This window comes from Quercus lobata, chromosome 9, assembly GCF_001633185.2.
Source record: "Quercus lobata isolate SW786 chromosome 9, ValleyOak3.0 Primary Assembly, whole genome shotgun sequence".
Classification (NCBI taxonomy): Eukaryota; Viridiplantae; Streptophyta; class Magnoliopsida; order Fagales; family Fagaceae; genus Quercus; species Quercus lobata.
The window spans coordinates 2,067,789-2,089,637 of record NC_044912.1 but is presented as its reverse complement, the minus strand read 5'-3'; the positions used below and the strand labels follow the sequence as shown (position 1 = coordinate 2,089,637).

Sequence of the window (21,849 nt, the reverse complement as noted above, 5' to 3'; positions counted from 1 at the left end):
AATTATACATTCATATATTATAATGAGCATATAATATTATTTAAAAAAAAAAAAAAAAAACAAGTCACTTGCTTACGATTAATGGGGTTGATAAAAACTATGGACCGGGATATTTGATGCCAAGACATCAAGGAACACGCCTTCCTCTCTCTCTTTTCCAACTCTTCCCTTGGCCTTTTCCCATTCTTCGTATTCTTCTTTTTTTTTTTTTTGCTGAAACATTCTTCGTATTCTTCTAACTTCTCTCATCGTCAACGAGTACATCAAGCTTTAAAAAAGCAACTCATTTGTCAATGATGCACTATTTTCTTTAAAAAAAGAATATAGTAGATGGATATGGTCATCATATATATATATATATATAGTTTTGATTTTTTATTCTTTACTTTCTACACAATATAAATTATATAATTTTGGTGGTTGGCATGCAAACAAACAACATTTTGTTTTCTTTTTTAGGCACACATGGAAGTATATAAATAAAAAATATAGATTTCTTTATTCTTTGTAAAATATCAAATTAAATTGATTAAATATAATATCAGATATGAATCTATCGGTGCAATGTTTAATCTCTCTCTCTATATATATATATATAACCGAAACCTCTGAAACTCTCACAATTTTCCACATCAACACTATTTTCTTTTTCTTTTTATTTTAGGCTTTATATCTTATATATTTATTATTTCTCTTTAACCTGTAATTATCTTATCAGTGTTACAATAGTTTAGTTTAAGTAATACTCTATTAGATATATGTTTCAAGAGCTTGAAAATTTTACTTCAACTAAAATTCTATAACATCTAAATAAAATTCCACTTTTGTTTGACCTCTTCACAATTGTACACATCAGCATTACTTAAATAAATATACAATTTTCCACATTTAAATTTTACTTTTTTATTTGGGTTTTTGCCCGATAAATCTATAAATCCTAAACGTAAGGGGACTCTGTAGCCAGATTCTCCTGTCTCCAACGATGGACTTCTTACTTTTTTCCATGTTTGACAAAACCTGAATTATGCTTCAACCCTAAACCTAACGCATAAGTGTCCACTCTCTCCTTCCGCCCATGCTTACTCCCTATGGACACCTAATAGAGGAAGCAAGAGAAGTGATTTCCAAGTTCTAAGATGTGAGGTGGCATGTTGTATCAGTTAACAGAAACAAAGGAGCAAAACAGATGGCAACATATACATACTCTATTCAGAACATGTGGCAAAGGGAATTGTAAGGTTGAATTTTATCAACCATCTTGTTAGCTTTATTTCGTACCAAATTTGCTTATATTTTAGCAATTAGTAACCCTGTATTTAGGTGAGAATCATGTAAAGGTAGTGTGTGAGAGAGTGTGAAGAAATGCTCAAGATTGTGCAAAGAAGCAAGGACTCGCGACTGGATCTCGTGGATAGCTCATGGGTTGCAAGCCGCCAGAAGTTGCACACATGCCAAGCATGCCAAAAGTTGAAGTGTTATGCCAGTTGGAGCACTACAGGACAAAAAGTACAGACTGACCGTTTAGTTACCTCGCGGCTTGAACTCGCGGCTCAGTCAAGTCGCGAGACCAAGTCGCCAGCCAGCTCTGTTTTGAAAAACTGACTCTTTGCATTCCACTCACCCTAGTATATATACCACTTATACCCACGAAATGTAGAGAGCTTCTAGAGAGGATTTTGAGAGAGAAATTCTAGAGAAAAACAAGATTAACTTATCCACAATCTTTACAAAGAGACTCTTCAAATTCCTCTACTCTCACCCTCTCCATTGTTACATCCTTGAGAGGTTCATTAGCCAAAACTTTTCTCACCATACCCATATCTGTGAGAAAGCCATTTGGTGTTTGGGAAGCTGTTAGGAAGGGACCAATTTCATATTGGTTGATGCTATAGTTTATAGTGGAATCCGGTAAGCTAAAGAAGAAATAGGTTCGACGTAACCTCGTTGGAGTAGGAGTTTGGAGGGTTTAGGTACACTAGGTAGATTAGGCTTGGAGGGTCTTCTGCTATTCATGTATCCCAACTACATTTTTTAGTAGATTATTTATCGCTTGGAGGGCGGCAGAGAGGTTTTACGACAAGAGTTTCGGTTTCCTCTTGAATAACACATTGTTGTGTTATCCTTGTATTTGTATCTCTCTTCCCTTGATCTTTACCATTTAATTTCTGCTGTGGATGTGATTTTATTTGATTTAGATTGTTTATCAATTTTGTATTAAGCTTATACTCATATTCCGCACATTAATTATTTGATATTAAGTTTGAATTGGTAATTTGTCAATTGGGAGGTCTAAACATTCATAATGTTTTATACGCTATTTGAACTTTCAGGAACTTCCTCCCATTCTTAGCAATACCCTGTAAGACACGTTTATTATCAATAAACTTTTTTCTATTGTTTATCAATAAAATTGTAGGGTCTTGATTTACAGTCAAAGCCCAAAACGTATGGGATATTGGCCCAATGAGCCCAATACGATAAATTTGTAGAGAGTGGGTCGAAGAACTAGGCTCTAATGAGTTGAACAATGGCTAGTGCTGAATTAAATGACAATCAAACACTAAATAAGAGATTTTGGTATCAATAGACTTTTAGTCTGAGGAGGTCACGCTTGTATATATTGATCACAATTAAATACAAAAACAATTTAGATTGCTACAGTCTTGTTTTCCTCTCCCTCTTCTCTCAGGGAAGGTCTCTCACATTATATAGCTCCCTTTGGGACATCTTAATTCTACACTTATTGATCATTTGAGCCTCCACTTGAGTACCTGTCCCATCAGACACCCTCTCTGGCTTTTTGTGAGTTGTGGTAGCCAAGTTAACACTGTTCAGAGGTCTTCTCCACATAAATGCGGCCAGAAAAGTAGCTGTCATGCATTTAATGCGGTGGCAGCAGCTTTTCCCTAGATATTTTTGGGCTTCCTGTCTTCTTGTATGTTCATGAAGCATGTTCCTATCATTACAGCTTCTTAGAGGGCCATTCTACTTGCTGGAATACATATTTGAGCTGCACATGCCACATCTGAGGAGTAATTCCTTCTTGGGTCACCTTTCATTCGTTCCTTATTCATGAGACTTTAAATTGGGACCCTAAATGACTATTTGCCCCTCCTTGGATCATTCAGCGTCCTCAGACAAAAGCTCAAGGCCTAACATATTATCCTGGGCCTTTATCCCTACAAAAACTTTTTCTAAGTTTTCCCCTGCATGTTTCTATGTTGTTATAGTGAGCTTTTAAATATATATATATATATATATATGATTTATTGAATAGTGATTAAATATTTAGAGAAATATACTATATCAATTACTATTGCATTATAATTCTTATTTTTAGCTAACATTAAAAGAAAATACTTGTGATGCCTATACTTTGGAGCTCAAAATTGGTGAGAAACAAAAGAATATTATAATATTTGATTCAGGAACTGTAAGGACACGAATCGTAACGAACCTAACTGTGTTGGGTTCGCACATGAAGAGGCCCAAACAATATCATTTGTAGAGCGTGAGTTTGAAAGGCTAGGCCTTGATCACCAAGTGATGGGTTTTTCATGGCATTCATACAAGGTTAAGAGACTTTCACCCCTGGAGTCTTTCTCTTGGAGGTGGGCTGGGAGGCTCTGGTTTTTGGCCATTTTTCCCAGCCCCCCCTAATTTGTGTATCTACCCTTTTATTATATAGTCTACCTTGGTTAATCCTAGCCTTCCACTTGTCGGTCAGGCAGGTGCTTATTTCTGTATCCGTCCCATCATTCGTCCTCTCTTACTTTCTATTAGTTGCGTGGATCGAAGTTTATACCGTCCAAACGTCTTTTCCCATTAATCAACTCTAGGTATCGGCAGGTGTATTAACTGAAGGAAAGACACCTTTTCCTTGATCCAATTTTACACTTTGCTTCCTCGTGGGCCCCATTTCATTCACATCCCCTTCAGGGAGCTGTTTGGGGATAGCTTTCACTAGGACGTTGATCTCCCCCTCAAAGCTCTGGAGTGCCGAGGACAGAGTAGCTTCTCAGCCTTGCCCACTTGCCTTGGCCATTGATCACTCGTCCTCGGCAAGAGACCTCCTCGGCACGGGCCATGAGCCCAGATAGAGTCTGGGCCAGATCGTAAATTTCCAGGACCCACAGGAACAATTTTGTTTCATTTAGTAGGTTGTGCATTTTTGGGTTTCTAAGGTTTTGCTTGAGTTTTATTGACAAAAAATAGTTTCGAAAATTCAGAGTTATAGTGTTATGATCTATGGAAAGTAGTATAAATGCTGATTGTCATATAAATATTTTTTGGTCTTTGGTGAATATAAGTTTTAATTTGTAGAGAAGTGAAATCAAATTAATTAAGACTATTTGGTGTCAAAGCATATGTGATAGTGATTGTTGGTACATGAATGCATTTATAGATTCTTGAGAAATCAAAAGGCATAAATTAAACCTTTATGCAAGGATTTGAATTTACAAAATGAGGTAAGGCTGGTAGAAGTGCAATAGGATATCCAAATTTTTTATTTGATAGATCTGCAATAGGATATCCAAATTTTTTATTTGCTAGACTTATATCAAATTGGCATTTTTGGGACAATGCTTTGAGAATCTTTTATACAGTATTACAAAAGGTTGACTTTTTGATGAAGAAGTTTATATAATACTTTGGTTTGTGGTAAATGAGTTTCCACAACTTTAAGGCTAATTTTTGGTTTGCTTTTTATGTTAGAATATCTCATAAACTTTGAGTTTTTTGTGCGGTAAGTAATGGAACTTTATTGATGAAAATTTAAGGATAACAAAGAAAGCTTCTTAGTGCATAGGAATTAAGAAAGTACAAAAATATGAATAATAGCTAAATTTTTAGAAAATCAAAGATCAATAACTATATCATCAATCAAATATTTAGATTTCAAGTTTTTTATAATTTAAAATTATGCATAAAAAATAAGTTTATGGATTTAATAGTAAATAACATCCAATTAATATGAAATTTGATATGTGTGTTAAGAACATAAAGAACTTGCAATCAACGATTAGATTTTCAAAATATGTAGTTATGTTAAACTTTGTCCTATAATAAATTTTCAAACTATTACAATAGAAAATATTGTCAATAGCAAAAGCAAATTAATAAAAATATTTTTTTAAAATCATATTTAACAGTTTTCTCATGCATCGCATGGGATAGCGACTAGTTATTTGAATGATTATACTCCTTGTTTTCCTTTCATGATTGTTTCTCTTTTTAAAAACAAATAAAAATAGTCTTTTCACTTGATGGATATGAGTTTTTTTAACATATCTAGTACTTTAATAATAATAGTTGAGATAAAAAAATTAAATCTTTTTATCCATCCTTAATTCAAGTTTATCGATTTTAATAGATATACTATTTGCATTACATATATTAAGTTGTAAAGTATTTCAATTCTATCTTGAATTATTTTTATAATACTTCTTTTATATATCTATATATACATATTCCGAATAGTATATACTGAAAAGAATACCTACTCATCTCATCTAATAATCATATTAAGCTTTCATAAATAAATAAATAATCATATTAAGCACTAAAGACAATTTTCTGGCTAAGTCAGTTCAATTTAAGATAAGATTGTTTATGACAATAGGAAAAGGTTCCTTGTATACAACTATACAAGCTGACCTTACCTTCTAAGCCATGATGGATGTATTGGAATCTCTTTCAACTTTTGAAAGCAAAAGTAGCATTGAAAAGCCATGATGGATGTGTAGTCTATTTCAATAAAATTACTTGAGGTTGCTTCCTTCGCACAATAACATATAGGAGAAATACTAATTGTAACAGTTTTGTTTTCGACCACACAATGAAATAAAACAAACTTTTGTCTAGTCTAGATTTACGGCCCGGACTAGTCATGCAATCAGGCATTTATGTAGGCCACATCTTTGGAATTTCTCTCCGGCCGACTTATGAGATGGACTAAGATTTGTGGCCCCTTGTGTGAGAGAATGGTCTTATGAGACCGTGAGATATCATCTCATTACACTCAACCATACTATTCAAATCATAAATGCTTGTAATAGTTGATCAAAGATATGTTATACCATCTTGTAACATTCAAAGAGCATATTTAGTATTTAAATTGCAAGCAGTATATAAAACAGATCGCATAATAATCATATGCATTATGAAAACAAACTAGAGCTAGAGGTGATGTTTGTTTTTTGGAGGGTGATGCTATGGTCATGGATTCTATTATTTGCTCTAATTTTGATCTTCCATGAGAAATCTCTCCCATCTTATTTGACATTTGCAACCTCCTTCCTTGTTTCTCAGTTGCAAATTACAAATTTTATTACAAATCATCAAAAGAGATTGCTCATCTTTTAAGCGATTGGGTTTCTTTTTCTTCATCTTGGAGAACCCTTCCTATCTCTTCCATTCCTTGGTGGGTTTTTTTAAGGATATTGATAAGTTGATTATCTCATTGTTGTCTTTGCCCTCTTTGGGCTCTGGGCCTCCCCTTTCTCAATAAATCTTTATATATAACGTATTGCGATTTGATAAAATCTTCAATTATTTTGTAAACAATTTCCATGTAACTTTGTATTACTAATACAAATACGACAAATTAAATAATTAAATTTATTATTTTATCAGTAATTTGTTATGTCTCTTTTACAATATATAAATGAATGGTGTGAGACTCTCGTGAAAACATATAGATACCCATTGCAATCTTTCATCCAGCCAAAATCTCATAAAAGGTTCCTTATTATAGCCTACAATTGTTCATTACCAAAAAAAAAAAAAAAAAAAAAAAAACCTAACTAAATAGAAGTTTCTGGTTAGCCCCTGTGGCTGTCCTGTCTACTCAGAAACATCCCATTTAAAATGCCATAGCCTATAGAAACATCAGGGCGGTCCAAATGGAGATATGTTTGATCAATAAATAATGAAACTGTGCAAACCATGGATATTGAAATTCCTCTCTTGGGGCTTTGCTGAAAATGACTATGTCATGACTCATGACTTGTACAACATTATATGCAGACTTATATATCTAGGCTTTATGTGTGTGTGTATATATATATATATATGACTTCTGCTCATCTGGAAGCTTATTAATCAACTTCTGGACCGGTTCCAAATTAGAATCTGGAAAGTTACAGTCAATCAATATAAAATGAAGAGTCAATTCTTTTTTCTTTTCTTTTTTTGGTTGTGTGTGTGTGTGAAGAGTTTTGGACCTTTTGGTAACCAAAATAAATAACAAGAAAACTAGCAAGATATTTCAGTTTCGTCCAACGAAAGAAGAGAAATTTAAATTAATGACTCCTTGGCTTATAAGGGGTTTTTTTTTTTTTTTTGGTAGTTTATTTCTTATGTACAATCTTTTAAGTGTCATTTTTTTCTATAATAAAGTACTTTCACCCACGTTCCTTCAAAAAAAAAAAAAAAAAAAAAGTATTTTCACCCACTTTTAGTTAGAGAGCATGCATGGGTTGAATTGGGCGGGTGAAGAGTAATATTTTTAACCAACCCGTCAATGACAAGTTGGAAAAATTCCAATCTGTTGCCAACCCACCAATCTATAAATCCGGTGGGTCAGTTGAAAATCTTAACGGTTTCAACTTGGCAGGTTTAGTGGGTTGGGCGGGTTGCCAATTTCAATTGACTAGATGAAATTATTTAAATTAAATTGGATAATTGTTTACTCTCTCAAATAAAAAAAAATGCAATTTTTATTAAAAACAATTACAAATACTACATAATTTTTATTAATGACTGAAATTTTATCACACTAAAAATGAAAAACATTTCAGAATGCAAACTTAGAGTTGTACATAGAGTAAGAATGACAACAAAATCTTTGAGTGAGCTGTTGGAATCTATTAGGAAAGAGAAATGTGAAAAAGAAAAAGAAAAAGAAAAAGAAAAAGATGAGAAAAATCAAATGGGTGCATATGTAAGATAGAGTTTTGTGACATGAAAAAGTGTGTGTGTGTGTGTGTGTATAGGTAGGTGGGTCGGATTGTGATGGGTTAAAAATATCTCAACCTGCTATTCAATCCAACCCCTTATTATTTACTATATAAGAGGTAAAGTAAATTATTTATGATATAGTCACCCTCTCTTTGTGTCAAGTGTATCTATATTATAAAGAATTATTTCCCCCCCCCCACCCCCCCCCCCCCCCAAAAGAAAACCCAAATTGATTAATACGGCTCCTAAAAGTTGCAGTTGTAGTTGTGTCAAGTGAAAACTCGCTTTTCACTAAGTTTGAAGAAATTCAAATAATTACTCTAACCAAACCTTAAATATTTAAAAATTTAGAATAATAGTAGTTCTAATAAAATCAATTATCAAAATTGTTATGAAATTTCCAAAGAAGTCTCATCAATCTTTTTAAATTATTTTAATCAACTTTTATACTTTTTTTTTATTGATTAAATATGAGTCTTGCATACCATGCGTGCTTTATACGGCTCAATATAAGAGTTTTTAATAAATATGATATAAATATAACATATACCGTCCACTTTATGATAATTGTTCTTTGTCATTAGGCCAAATCACCGACTCATTATAAGAGTTATACAATGTGTTTTCACCATATTTCTAACATTTTAAAATAATTAATATAATTTGTTTCAAATAAAATTCTATTACCTTTATTTTTTATTTATTTTAAAATCCAATGGGACCAGGACCATGAGAGAATCTTAACAAACGCGTTTTTTTTTTTTTTTTTTTTTTCTTCCATTCCTTTTATTTTGATGTTACTTACAAGACAATTTGACTAAAGAATTATAAAACCAATCATTTTCATCACTTTATTAGAGCACCGCATTTTAACATGCTAAACTTAAAATTCACTCACATCTGTTTATACAGAGTTGTAAAAAAAAATATGATTGTTAATTGTTACAGTATACTGATACCATTAATTTTGTATTTAGTTTTTTTTTTTTATTATTTCTTTATACATATTGATGATAAAAAAAAAAAAAAAAAAGAGTGAGTGATGATTGTTGTATATGAAAAAAGAAAAACAACTAAAAAAAAAAGATAGTTTAATATTTTAATGAAATTTAGTATAAAATAGATAATAATGTTTTGAAATATGAATATAAAAATAGGTTATTATACTAAAATAAAAAGAAAGCTTTACATTTTAATGAAATATATAGTATAAAATAGATAATAATGTTTTGAAAATTGAATATAAAAAGTAAATTATTATACTAAAATAGAACATAATTTTTGCAAAAGCCAATGAAATGCTCTAAAAAAAAAAGAAAAAGACAAAGTTTAGTTGCAAAATTGGTTATAACCTTAGGCTACAATCTTACTCAACATATTTTCATTAAATGTGATTTTAACAAATCTATCGTTTGATTACACGTTCTATTTATATCCTCCATACTTGCAAAATTTCTAGAAAATTAAAGATTAATAATTATATTATCAATAAATTATTTAAGTTGCAAGTTTTTGTAATTTAAAATTATGCGTAAAATATAAGCTTATAGATCATATAGTAAATAATATCCTATTAATACAAAATTTGATATATGTATTACGAGCATAAAAAACATACAATTCAACAGTCGGATTTTCAAAATATATAGTAATATTTATTTTATTGAATAAAGTTGTAGTCTTAAGTTATAATTAATTTTGTAACTAAACTTTTGTCTAAAATAAAATTTCTTTAATCATTTTTTTAAGTAAAGCTTTTTTATATGTAAAATGTGCCAATTCTATGTGATTTTTTTTTAATAAGAGCAGAACTTTCAACATTTATTGAAGGGAAACCACCTTCTCCATTTTTTTATTGGCTTAAAAGGAAAATATTATTGAAGGGAAACCACCTTCTTCATTTTATTCCCAGCTTTCAACCCCACAGGCCACAGTACAGAGCCTCTGTTTTTGTCCCAAAGGAGTAGTTTTTCATGAAGACAGAGATTACACATGGTCCACGACACGTATCATGCTGAGCAGCCGTACTCTACCTACTAGGTGTGCTTGTTTGTCACAACCGTTTGAAACCGTACTTTTCAAACTACAATAATTAGGTTAGTATGTAGGTTTAAATAATAATTTTTAGTTTTTAAAACAAAAAATATATATAAGTAAAAAAATATATAAAAATACGTGTAATGTTGTTTAAAAATTAAAAATATATATTTAAACACATGTACTAAATATGTTATTGTTTTTATTTTTTTTAAGTTATATATTTAAATAACCTCATTTTCAAATAGTTAAAATATAAATTGTATCAAACCATATATGATATAACAAAAATTGGGTATTAAAAATTATAGTTGCATCACTTTGCGTTAAGAGTGCCCATATTTTAAAGAATTTATATGTGTCTAAAACCTAGCAACAAAACAAATGGATTAATTTTCTCCAAAAAATAAAAAAAATAATAATATGGCTCCTATAAATTGTAGCTGTGTCAAATTATTACTCTAACCAAAACTTAAATATTTAGTAATTCTGAATAATTATAGTTCTAATTAAAATCAATTATCAAAATTGTTATCAAATTTCAAAAGAAATCTCATCATTCATTTTAAATTATTATAATAATTTTTCATACTTTTTTGTATTAATAATTAAATATGAGTCTTACATACCATGCATGCTTTGAATACGGCTCAACTCTTTAATAAATATAATGTAATTTTAATATATATATATATATATATATATTGTCTACTTCATCATGATTATTTTTTATCATTAGATTAAAATACCAACCTAGTTTAAGAGTTGCACAATATGTTTTCATCATATCTTGTATGTATTAAAATAATTTGTATCAAATAAAATTTTATTACCTTTATTTATTTATTTATTTATTTTTTAAGAATCCAATGGGACCATGGGAGAATCTTAACTAACACGATTTTTTTCTCCCATTCTTTTTTATATTTACGTTACTTTCAAGACAACTTGATTAAATTATTATAAAATCAATCATTTTCACCGCTTTAAACCACCACATTTTAGCCGATTAAAACTTAAAATCCATCATGATGAGGTCATATTGTGTAAAAATATATAGGTGTTAGATACAATTAATTTTGTATTTAAGTTGTGTTTGACATTGGCTTAAAAAGTCAACTTTTATTATTATTATTTAGTTTATTTTTGCTATTATTTATAGGTTCTATTGCACTTTTTGGTACTATTTATGAGTATTATTTTACTATTTTAGCTACATTTTAGCTTTATCTACAATATTTTCAATAAAAATTTTTTAATTTCAACTAAATAATCTGTTACCAAACAGACTCTTAGTATTTTATTATTTCTTTACATGTGTACAATGAAAAAAGAGATTAAATGATGATTGCAGTGTGTGAAAAAAAATAAATAAATAAATTTTATTTCCTTATAATAGAGACTGAAAGAAGAGAGTGAATTATAATTATTGTGTGTGAAAAAATATAAATAATTTAAAAAATTAAAAAAAATAATATTTTAATAAAATATAGTGTAAAATAGATAACTATATTTTGAAAACTGAGTATAAAAAAAGAAAAGAAAAGAAAAAGTAAGTTCTTATATTAAAATAGACTAAAATTTTTGCATAAGGAATTTTTCTGTTTGATTATATAGTTTATACCTACTATGTAATGCACACAACACAAAACATATGGTTATTCTATTTTTATCATGGAATGATTATTAAAGTTTTTTTAACCTTTGGTCATATCAATTAATCTTTCTATAATTAGCCTCATCGGTAAGCTAAATTCTTTAATTCTCCAACTTCGATGAAATCGAAATAGTTCCTTCCATTCTTAAACAACTACATTTGGATTAAATTAAATCAAATCTAATTGGATTCAAATATTTTCTTCTATTGATTCCTTTCAGACCGAATGCTTTAAAAATAAGGAAACTATCATTATTTATTTATTTTTAAGTAAAACTTTTTTATATGCAAAATGAGCCAATTCTACGTGACTATCTTTTTATTCTAACAGAACTTTCAACATTCAACAACCTTCACCATTTTATTCTTAGCTTTCTCAAACCACAGAGATATCTATAAATTACAACCTCTCTCTGTCTTTGCCAAAGTAGTTAGTTTCACGCTTCCAGGTTAGACTTTTCTCATTTTCAGAACTTGGTTTAATAACCTTGTCTTAATTAATAATTCTTTTGTTGTTGCTTTTATTGTTGTTGTTGTTTTTTTTAATGAAAATCCTTAAAATTAGGATACCCATTGAAGTTTAAGCCTTTCAAATGTCTCTATTTGCGAACCTGATGAAGAAAAATCTTTTTTTGAAAGGAGATACTGACTCACATCAATGCATTAAGGCTATTATAGAATCTGGGTTTGTATTGCCTTCGCACAACATGAAAAATTGAAGCTTGATGAGAGACATTGAGTCACATTAATGATTAATGTTTGTTTCTACAAAAAATAATTCTTGGATAGACTGTTTGGCAAAACTTTCCTCTGTTTCAGTGAACAATGGTTTATGATGATTTTTACAGGTTGACATATATACTCATACGCAGCTTTTGTGAGAAGAAAAAGGATTAGAATTGAGGACTGTGTTTTATTCTAGGAAACACTTTGAATTACAAGATCAATTCAAGGAAGTTTCAAAGTATGTGATCCACTCTTATTTTGTACCTAAACCCAGTTTCCTGTATATATTATGAGGGGGGGGGGTGTGAGGGAACAGTATCCTCTCCATTCCACTGGAATTGGAGAGAGAGTCAATTTCACGGTTAGGATTTTTTTATTTTGATCTAATTGTGTACAGAGTATCATGTCATTTAAAATATTAAACCATTTAAAATGGAGAGGAATGGTTGGAAGATGATGTCATATTCAATGTTGGTATTGGGTATATCTTTGTTATTGCTGTTTTAGGCATATGATGTCATATGACAGATATCATGTTCCATTTGGGAGGTCAGATCAAGGGTCATGCCTATAATGATTTGTTGATGTACTCCTATATCTGAATTGTTAGATTGCTATGGCAACTCATATTCTGCCTCTTTTTTTTTTTTTTTTTTTTCCTTAGCCAAGATGGAGAATGGTTTCAAATATGAACGTGAAACGGAGCCTCCTTCCAGTTTTGCCCAGCGCAAGGTATGCTATTATTGCATAGCACAAACATACAAGAGCAAATCAACAATGTTCAGTCAATTATGCATTGAATCAAATGTGCATCTCTGTCCTTACTCAACTTGATGTCTTGGGGTATCTCAAATCTAAATACAATCCATCTTGTTGACTTGTTTTAACTTGTTCTTTCTCTGCTTAAACTCTATTCAGTCAACAAAACTATGATATATTGTAATGTACTAATGTCTATAAACTTTTATCTAAAAAAATTCTTTTTTTCTGGGAATCATGAATAAATCAACCTTTGAATTCTTTCTTTTATTAAGTCTGTTGTTCTTTCTATTATTAGGTTGACCCAGGGAAACCAGCTCCACTGACTTGGCAACGGAAGTTAAATTATCTAGGAAATGTTCCTTCACAGTTTGGATTGACATTACAAGAGAAATTGCATTTGGTATGTCTGTAACTGTAACCATATTTGTACCTTCCAAAATTTTGTGGATGAGATAGTTTCAATTATAAGCTAAGTTGTGCTTATGACAATTGTCACAGAACAGATTGAGAACTGAGAAACATACATGTTTTCTTTGGAGAAGTTATCATAAAATTAGTTCTTATAAATTGTAACTCCATTCAAGCCTATATAGAGTCCTTATGTATGTAGATATTTTTTATGTTTGTAATTCTTTAGGCTTCTTTGTGTTTTTTATGCATGAAGTAGCCTCTCTTCAATAAAATTATTCTTACCTGTATAAGAAAAAAAAGGTTCTGACTGTTCTTTCTCAATTATATGCTGAAAGTAGCATTTGCTACATGCTTTATTCTCCAACTAAATGATGTATTGTGTGATCAAAACAACATTAGATAAAGTCACACCTTATATCATTAAATTGAAATCCAATAAATAACATAGGGAAGTTAAGTCACTGGATGAGAATAGTAGATATCAAATTATAATCTTTTTCATTGTTGTTATGTGGTTTTGAAGGCTCCTATAGGCATTCGATTATTCCGTCATGCCAAGGAAGAAGCAGCAAAAGGAAGAGTAATATATCTTACCTCAAATGATTTCTTCTTTATGAATTTGGTGATTTTTCCCCCTATTCTCTTACAACCACTTGTCCTTCAATCAGATGGCAATATTTGATTTTTTCAGTAGGCGCACCATTGCAGGTCATCATGGTGTTTCTTTAGGTGGTATTGGGTATGTGGTCAAATTTTTACAACTGAAAATAGACTTATGCTGATAAGTGATGTTGGACACTGTACATTTTTTTATATATAGTGAATCAGAAATTTTATCAGCTAATATTATTTGAAATGAACTGCAATTATCTAGTAGCTCAAGTATATATAATAAAAAAATCTAGTAGTTCAAGCATATATGAATACAACTATTTTGTTTTGTTCTTTCAATATCATTTTTATGTTTGAAAGCATGATTTTAGTGCAGGAAGCATTGGAAGAAGCTACAGAGGCCAGTTTCAACGCTTTCAACTGTTCCCTAGAATATGTGAAGAAAGCCCCATTTTAGCAAATCAATTCTCTGTGAGTTCGCAGCTACTGAAGCCATATCTATTACTTATCCCCTAAACAATGGAAACTATTTCAGGGCACCAGAATGTGTTCACATGTTTTGGGGTGAAATTGAACATCATAAACAAAAGGTTTTCATTTATAGAAGTGCCACTAGTTGCTGAAAATATTTCTGTGAGATATATTAATTGGTATGACATAGAAGAATAATTTTTATTTGGAACAGTGAAGTTTGATGGACAAGCTCAGATATGGTGATTAGAAGATCATTTACAGATTTGAATAGATTATCAGGACGGTTTATCCCTTATGTTATCACTATTACTCCAAACAAGATAAGCACAAGTGGATATTAGTAAAAATAGTGAAATGGCAAATGAGAATTGCATAAACTAATCCACCAATCACTGGAAAAGAAGGAATCAATCAGCCAGCAACTATGCATCTATCCATTTGCACTTAGGTTTTATATATATGTTAACACCATGCTGTTGAATTTTACCATGGACAAACTTTGTCCTTTTTTCTTTCAAAATTATATTTTTTGGTTGAATGAATAAAAATGCTATAGATTTATCTTTAGTACTTCTTATCAAGCAGTAGTGAATCTCTAGGTTTCCTTTACTCATTTAGGTTTTTGTTTCACGCCCAAATGGTGGAAAATTCTCAAGTGTATTATGCACTGAAAGCCCAAAGGTACCCAAGTAAGTAACTTATTATCCAGGACTTGCGTTTCTCTAATTTTTTTGAAATTAGTATATGCCATCCAAAACCGTGAGTGAGACATCACATTATTGCTTTGTCAATCACTATGTAGAGATGACACTGCTTCTGGTATTGAAACTTGGGATTGGAATTTGAATGGCGAGAAGTGTACATACCATGCTTTGTTTCCAAGGGCTTGGACAACCTATGAGGGTAAATTTTTTGCTCCCACTGGAAACAGTTCAAATTTTTGATATCACTTACAACATTCTGTATTTTGTATGGATTTGTCGAAGCAGGTGAACCTGACCCAGAACTTACAATTGTTTCTCGACAAATTTCACCTTTTATTCCCCACAATTATAAGGAGAGCAGTTTCCCAGTATCAGTATTTACTTATACGGTATGAAAGAGAATGCAAGAAATTTCATTTATATTAGAATTGATCACATTGCCACAGTTCTAAGGTAGTGCTTTATGCCTTCTTCAGTTGTCTAATAAAGGAAGGACTTCTGCAGATGTCACCTTGGTCTTTACATGGGCTGTAAGTTAATAATTTCCAGCTGCATATTCCATTGACCCTTTTTTAGGTGCTTTCTTTTAGTAATGATAATCTGGAAGCTTTTTTTCATAGAATGGGGAAAAGTTCTTCAATATTTTAAATAAAAGATTGGCATGATTCCTCATCCAGTTATCAGATTGGCATGATTTATAAAAATTTCTGATATCTGAACTTTCTGTGCCTGAATTTTCAGAATTCTGTAGGTGGGAACTCTGGATTTTCTGGTCATCACTTCAACTCAAAGATGGTGTAAGAACAAAATAGTGGACTTTTATAAATGTCTGATTTTTTAAGTATAAGTAGCTTTCACAGAAAATGGAATTTATTTTTCTGGCAGAAGAAACTTCCTACTCTAATACACCATATATTATTTATGTGCTATTCTACTTAAATTTTAATTTATCTTAATAATTTAGCAATTTACCGTTACTTAACTCCTACCAGGGCGAAAGATGGAGTGCGTGGAGTACTTTTACACCACAAGTAATTCTCTCCATTCACTCTAGAAGATAGTTTTGATTCTGCGTACATCAGTTCAAACATAGATTCTATGCGACTGATATCATGGCTGGATGTCTGATTATCTCTAAAACGAAGTATATAAATTTTCAGGGCTGTAAATGATCAACCTCCAGTTACTTTTGCAATTGCTGCACAAGAAACAGATGGTGTTCATGTCTCTGAGTGTCCTTGCTTTTTGATTTCTGGTGATTCCCATGGCATCACGGCTAAAGACATGTGGCATGAAATTAAAAAGGTTAGATAACCTTCTCTTTTTTGCATTAACAATCAACAGAGAGGAACTATTTGTTTTAGGATCCTCTGTTTCTTGTTAGCTTGATGTATCCAGACAAAAAAAAAAAAAAAAAAAAACTTTTATGCTCTGCTCATTATCACTCATTGTTTCCATAATGTTTACCAGTATCAATTCCAAGTATTTCGGTCAGATACAAACTTTCAAAGTTTGACCTATTATCTTAATACATTAGTGTACACAATTTAGGCATTTGAGAGGGTTTAGTCTAGGTTGAATTTGATATGGATATTGAGAATTGATTACTTGCTAAGTTTTATTCCAATAATGTTGCTCCACCACTGTTTCTCTAAACAAGGTTGAATGTTTACGTAATAGTGGCTACCTGCAGTCCTATTAAATGTTTTTGCAACTCTTTCATTTCTTTACCTCATCAGAGTTTTTGTTAAGAATAGTATTAGATGAGAAATACATTCGTTCCTATAAGGGCTTCTATTGGGCACATAAACAGATCAAGGATGGGGGTTATTTGTCATCCCAATAGAGACCAGGAGGGGACTTTGTAATAACATCATTTTTCCTTCAATTTGAAATGAGAAAGGAATGCTTCACCTTGATGTGATTTTTGTGAATTGCAACCTCGAAAACCAAATAATGCACATGCTATAGAGATACACATACTATAGAGGAGCAAGAATTTCTATTAAAACAAATCTATTGTAGGGTTAAAATCCAATTCAGCACAATCATAATATTTTTATCCTCCAAAATCTTGATGTCTTTACTTTTATTCTTATAGCATGGGTCGTTTGATCACCTTGACCACGTTGAAACTCCAATGCCTTCAAAACCAGGATCATCTATTGGAGCAGCCATAGCAGCCTCTGTAACAATACCTTCTGATTCCATCCGTACTGTCACGTTTTCATTGTCATGGGACTGCCCAGAATTGAGGTTTAGTCAAAAGACTTACCACAGGTAGGTTATCCCAGCCCTTAAAACACTTGTGTGGAAACCTAGTCCTTAAAGTATACTAATCTTTTTAACAAAATATTTTAATACCAGGCGCTACACCCGATTTTATGGCACTCATGGGGATGCTGCAGCAAGTATTGCACATGATGCTATTCTTGGTATGTCTATACAGCTTCATTAATTTTCCTGAGTATATCGTATTTTAACATACATATGTATTCTCTAGGGAAAAATTTACCTTTCTGTTGATGTAACTAGAGTTCATGAACTAGTAAATTGTTTGCAGATATTATCAAGACTGACCTTTAATTATGAAAATAACGCTTAAAATTCAAGATGTATTAATTTTCCTTTTGTAGGAATATTCACTAACCAACAAAATACCTCTTCTCTGGAAATGCCTGATATTATTTTGTAATCATCTGGCCATTTTTTTTTTATAATACCCTTGTTTCTTATCAATTTTCTACACAAAGAGAACATGTTAAGTTCTTTCAAATCTTTGTTATTGATATAGAATTACCTTTTGCAGTTTCAACCAAGAAAAAAATGACAATGGTAGTGTACTTTGACAGTGAAAGGAACACATTTGATTGAATACGTTTGTTCTTCTTTGTAATTAGAGCATGCCCATTGGGAATCCCAAATTGAAGCATGGCAAAGACCAATTCTTGAAGACAAAAGGCTTCCTGAATGGTGAGATTAAATGAAACTTGTGCTGGAGAAAGAATACAAAATCTGTGCTTTTTTGACCAATTCTGAATGGTTAGATGTACATCCCCAGGTACCCAATCACTCTCTTCAATGAGCTCTATTATCTCAATACAGGGGGGACAATATGGACAGGTACTTATGGAACTTAAAATCTATTCAAAATGTGCTTCAATCTTTTTATTCTTTTTATTAAAGGCCATATTTTCCTTTCTGCAGATGGATTACCTCCAATACAGAATTTAGGAACCATTGGTGAGAGGAAGTTTTGCCTTGATAGTCCCAAATCAAATTGTACAAATACAGTTGATATGTCCCATCAAAATGACACTGCTGTTGATATCCTTGAAAGGATGGCATCCAAACTCGAGCAATGTCATACTCCAGTAGCATCAAATTCAGCCTTTGGAACCTACTTGCTCCTAGATGGAGAGGAAAATATTGGCCAGTTTCTTTACCTTGAGGGAACAGAATACCTTATGTATAACACTTATGATGTCCACTTCTACTCGTCTTTTGCACTACTCATGTTATTCCCAAAACTTGAACTTAGCATCCAGAGAGACTTTGCAGCAGCAGTAATGATGCATGATCCTGAAAGGATGAAAATTATGAGTGATGGAATGTGGGTTCCAAGAAAGGTTCTTGGTTCTGTACCCCATGATATTGGGCTCAATGACCCTTGGTTCGAAATAAATGCTTATAACTTGTTCAATTCATCTAGGTGGAAAGACTTGAATTCTAAGTTTGTTCTCCAAGTTTACAGGGATATGGTAGCTACGGGTGATAAAAATTTTGCACAAGCTGTCTGGCCCTCGGTCTTTGTAGCAATGGCTTATATGGATCAGTTTGATAAAGATAGAGATGGGATGATTGAGAATGAGGGATTCCCTGATCAGACTTATGATGCGTGGTCTGTTAAGGGTGTGAGTGCATATAGTGGTGGGCTTTGGGTGGCAGCCCTCCAGGCTGCTTCAGCCATGGCATATGAAGTAGGTGATAAGGCATCAGCTAATCACTTTTGGGTTAAGTATCAAAAGGCAAAAGCTGTATATGACACATTATGGAACGGTTCTTACTTCAATTATGACAATAGTGGTGGTAGTTCAAGTGCATCTATTCAGGCCGATCAATTAGCTGGACAATGGTGAGTACATATTACTCATTCTTTATGTTATATTTAAAGTAGACATTCAAAAGCACAAAGAACAAACGTCATATTGGTGATAATATGAGGTGTGTGAGCTGTTGAATTGGCTATATCAGTGGTTTCATCCATAATCCATCCAAGTATCACCATGTAGCACTGGGAAGGCAGTGTATCCACTATCCAGTGCCTTTTACAAAACACATGGGATTGGTAACAAGAAAATAGTTTCCCATATTTTAGTAAGTCATGTCCTAAATTAAACCATGGGACTTTAGTACTGTCCTTAAAATATAATGTGTCCTTCACATGTTGCATAGACCGGCCTTCTCGCTGCTCCTCTTTACTGCATCTTACACACCCTAACTCGTTATTCCTAATGTATCACTAGTGGTCCATCTAAACCTTCCTCGTCACTTATTTCTATATTGCCTTCATATTTCTATCCTAAGTTCCAATAATTTTTTTCTTAATCAACTGATATGCTCACCTTGCTATGGTGGTTCTGAATTTTTATGTTTGCTCATATTCTGTTAAATAAATCATGGCTGATCTACCACTGGCCTCTTGTTCTGATGTTATCTACTTTATGAAGATATTTTGAGGTTTGAACCCTTGACTGTTGGCTTCAAGAAAGACCACACGGTGTACAGATCATTTTTAAAAGATTGACCAAAAAGTTCATAGCTTGTTTTAATTAAAAATTGAATTTGGTGGGAGTCATTCTTTGGTGTTATAAGAAAGTATGTTCAGGAATAACTTTTTCCATTTCTTGTTATGTGAACTTTTCAGTGACATACCTTCCTACTTGTCATAACAAACTTGTTACACTGTTTCATCTAATGCATGAACTTCGGGCAAGTGTTTTTACAAGAAATCTCCAGCCAATCTTCTTGTAAAAGATCTATTTTTTAAAATAGCATGGGCTCTTGTATTTCATCATCAAAACCAACAGGGCAGAAACATAGCAGTATCCCTGAGATTTTATTGAGTATTGACTTTCTTATAAAATTATTGCATATTAATGATCAAATTCTAAGATCACTATAACTGTATAATTTCTTCATCAGAAAGCAAACATATTTTAGTGTGTAAATTTATTGTGAATTCAACTTCTTGAAAATTGGCTATGGACTCATTATACATAACATTATAGGTTCACTGCAGCATGTGGTCTTTCTCCAATTGTTGACGAAGGCAAGAGAAGGACAGCACTTGAAAAGATTTATAATTACAATGTCTTAAAGGTGAAGGGAGGAATGCGTGGAGCAATTAATGGGATGCTGCCAAATGGAAAGGTTGATTTGTCTGCAATGCAATCAAGAGAAATTTGGTCTGGAGTTACATATTCTCTTGCTGCTACAATGATTCAAGAGGAAATGCTGGAAATGGCATTTCAGACTGCTGTTGGTGTCTATGAAACAGCCTGGTCCCAAGAAGGTCTTGGGTAAGTAAAGTTTTCCTATTTCTGCATAAAAGTCAAGTATTTATCCTTGCTAGTCTGCTACTCCACTAGACAGTCTTTCAAGTAGTATTACAATTTATACATAGCAATAGTGATTTTTTTGGAAATTTACCAGCATACTCTCCTGCACTACATTAGACTTATTATTACTCTATTTTCCAAATATTTTTTACTTATTTTTCTATATGTCCATGGTGATTCCCACATTGACATACTAAAGTCTTAACTCAAGGCGTCACGCTACCATTTACCACTGCAGAAAGCTAATTCTTCTTTTCTATGCTTACCCTCAATCTATCTCGATGCTGCATCTGCATAGTCATATACATCTTATTTGGATCCCCAATTTCTAGTTCGCTTACATTCTAGTTCTTGTTTCAGTTATTCTTTTCAAACACCAGAAGGCTGGAACAACAACGACCAGTACAGAGCTCTTTCTTACATGCGGCCATTGGCCATATGGTCAATGCAGTGGGCCTTGTCAGAGCCGAAGCTCAGTAAAACGGAGTTCAGACTTGAAGCAAGCCAGGACCATAGTCACCATGCAGGGTTTGAGAAAGTTGCACGCCTTCTAAAGTTGCCAAAGGAGGAATCTGCTAAAAGTTTGCTACAAATTATTCATGAGTACACCTGCAAGAGATTGTGATTCTATTGGCAACTATTTTTCATCATGAGATTGTAATTTAATTAAAGGGTGTAGAAGTACAAGCCTGATTGAGCTGTAATCATCTAATATGTTACTGCATTTTTGGACTTTCAATTTTACATAACAAATTATTTACCTGTTAGTGACCAAATATATAACAACTTTTCTATTTTAATAAGATCCATTCATGAAAAGTTATTAAATTTTATATTGGCTGTCAACTTGTTGGAACATTCATCCTGTGTCTGGGTTTGGGTC

The 21,849-nt window shown here is 32.0% G+C and overlaps 1 protein-coding gene across 3 annotated transcripts; it reads left to right on the top strand.

Moving 5' to 3' along the window:
- The first annotated feature begins 11,957 nt into the window (after positions 1 to 11,957).
- LOC115959899 (non-lysosomal glucosylceramidase-like) lies at positions 11,958 to 21,799 on the top strand. 3 transcript variants are annotated; one of them, XM_031078551.1, is made up of 21 exons: positions 11,958 to 12,105; positions 12,505 to 12,620; positions 13,047 to 13,114; positions 13,440 to 13,544; positions 14,079 to 14,135; positions 14,224 to 14,294; positions 14,539 to 14,638; positions 15,260 to 15,330; positions 15,444 to 15,544; positions 15,631 to 15,734; positions 15,822 to 15,875; positions 16,087 to 16,142; positions 16,338 to 16,376; positions 16,506 to 16,650; positions 17,447 to 17,625; positions 17,713 to 17,780; positions 18,246 to 18,318; positions 18,407 to 18,468; positions 18,553 to 19,480; positions 20,637 to 20,927; positions 21,327 to 21,799. In XM_031078551.1, exons 3-21 carry the CDS (start codon positions 13,052 to 13,054, stop codon positions 21,589 to 21,591), a joined length of 2,832 nt encoding a protein of 943 aa, XP_030934411.1. In that variant the 5' UTR covers positions 11,958 to 12,105; positions 12,505 to 12,620; positions 13,047 to 13,051; the 3' UTR covers positions 21,592 to 21,799. The 3 variants fall into 3 exon arrangements, with proteins under 3 accessions (XP_030934411.1, XP_030934413.1, XP_030934412.1); XM_031078552.1 differs by lacking the exon at positions 11,958 to 12,105 and adding an exon at positions 12,278 to 12,413; XM_031078553.1 differs by lacking the exon at positions 12,505 to 12,620.
- The last annotated feature ends 50 nt before the right edge of the window (positions 21,800 to 21,849 follow it).

Excerpts from the sequence above, each read along its gene's own strand:
- LOC115959899 (XM_031078553.1), top strand. The coding sequence starts at position 13,052 with ATGGAGAATGGTTTCAAATATGAACGTGAAACGGAGCCTCCTTCCAGT. Across the intron at positions 15,331-15,443 it reads GAAAGCCCAAAGGTACCCAA|AGATGACACTGCTTCTGGTA; the intron begins GTAAGTAACTTA and ends ATCACTATGTAG. Across the intron at positions 15,735-15,821 it reads TATCAGTATTTACTTATACG|TTGTCTAATAAAGGAAGGAC; the intron begins GTATGAAAGAGA and ends TGCCTTCTTCAG.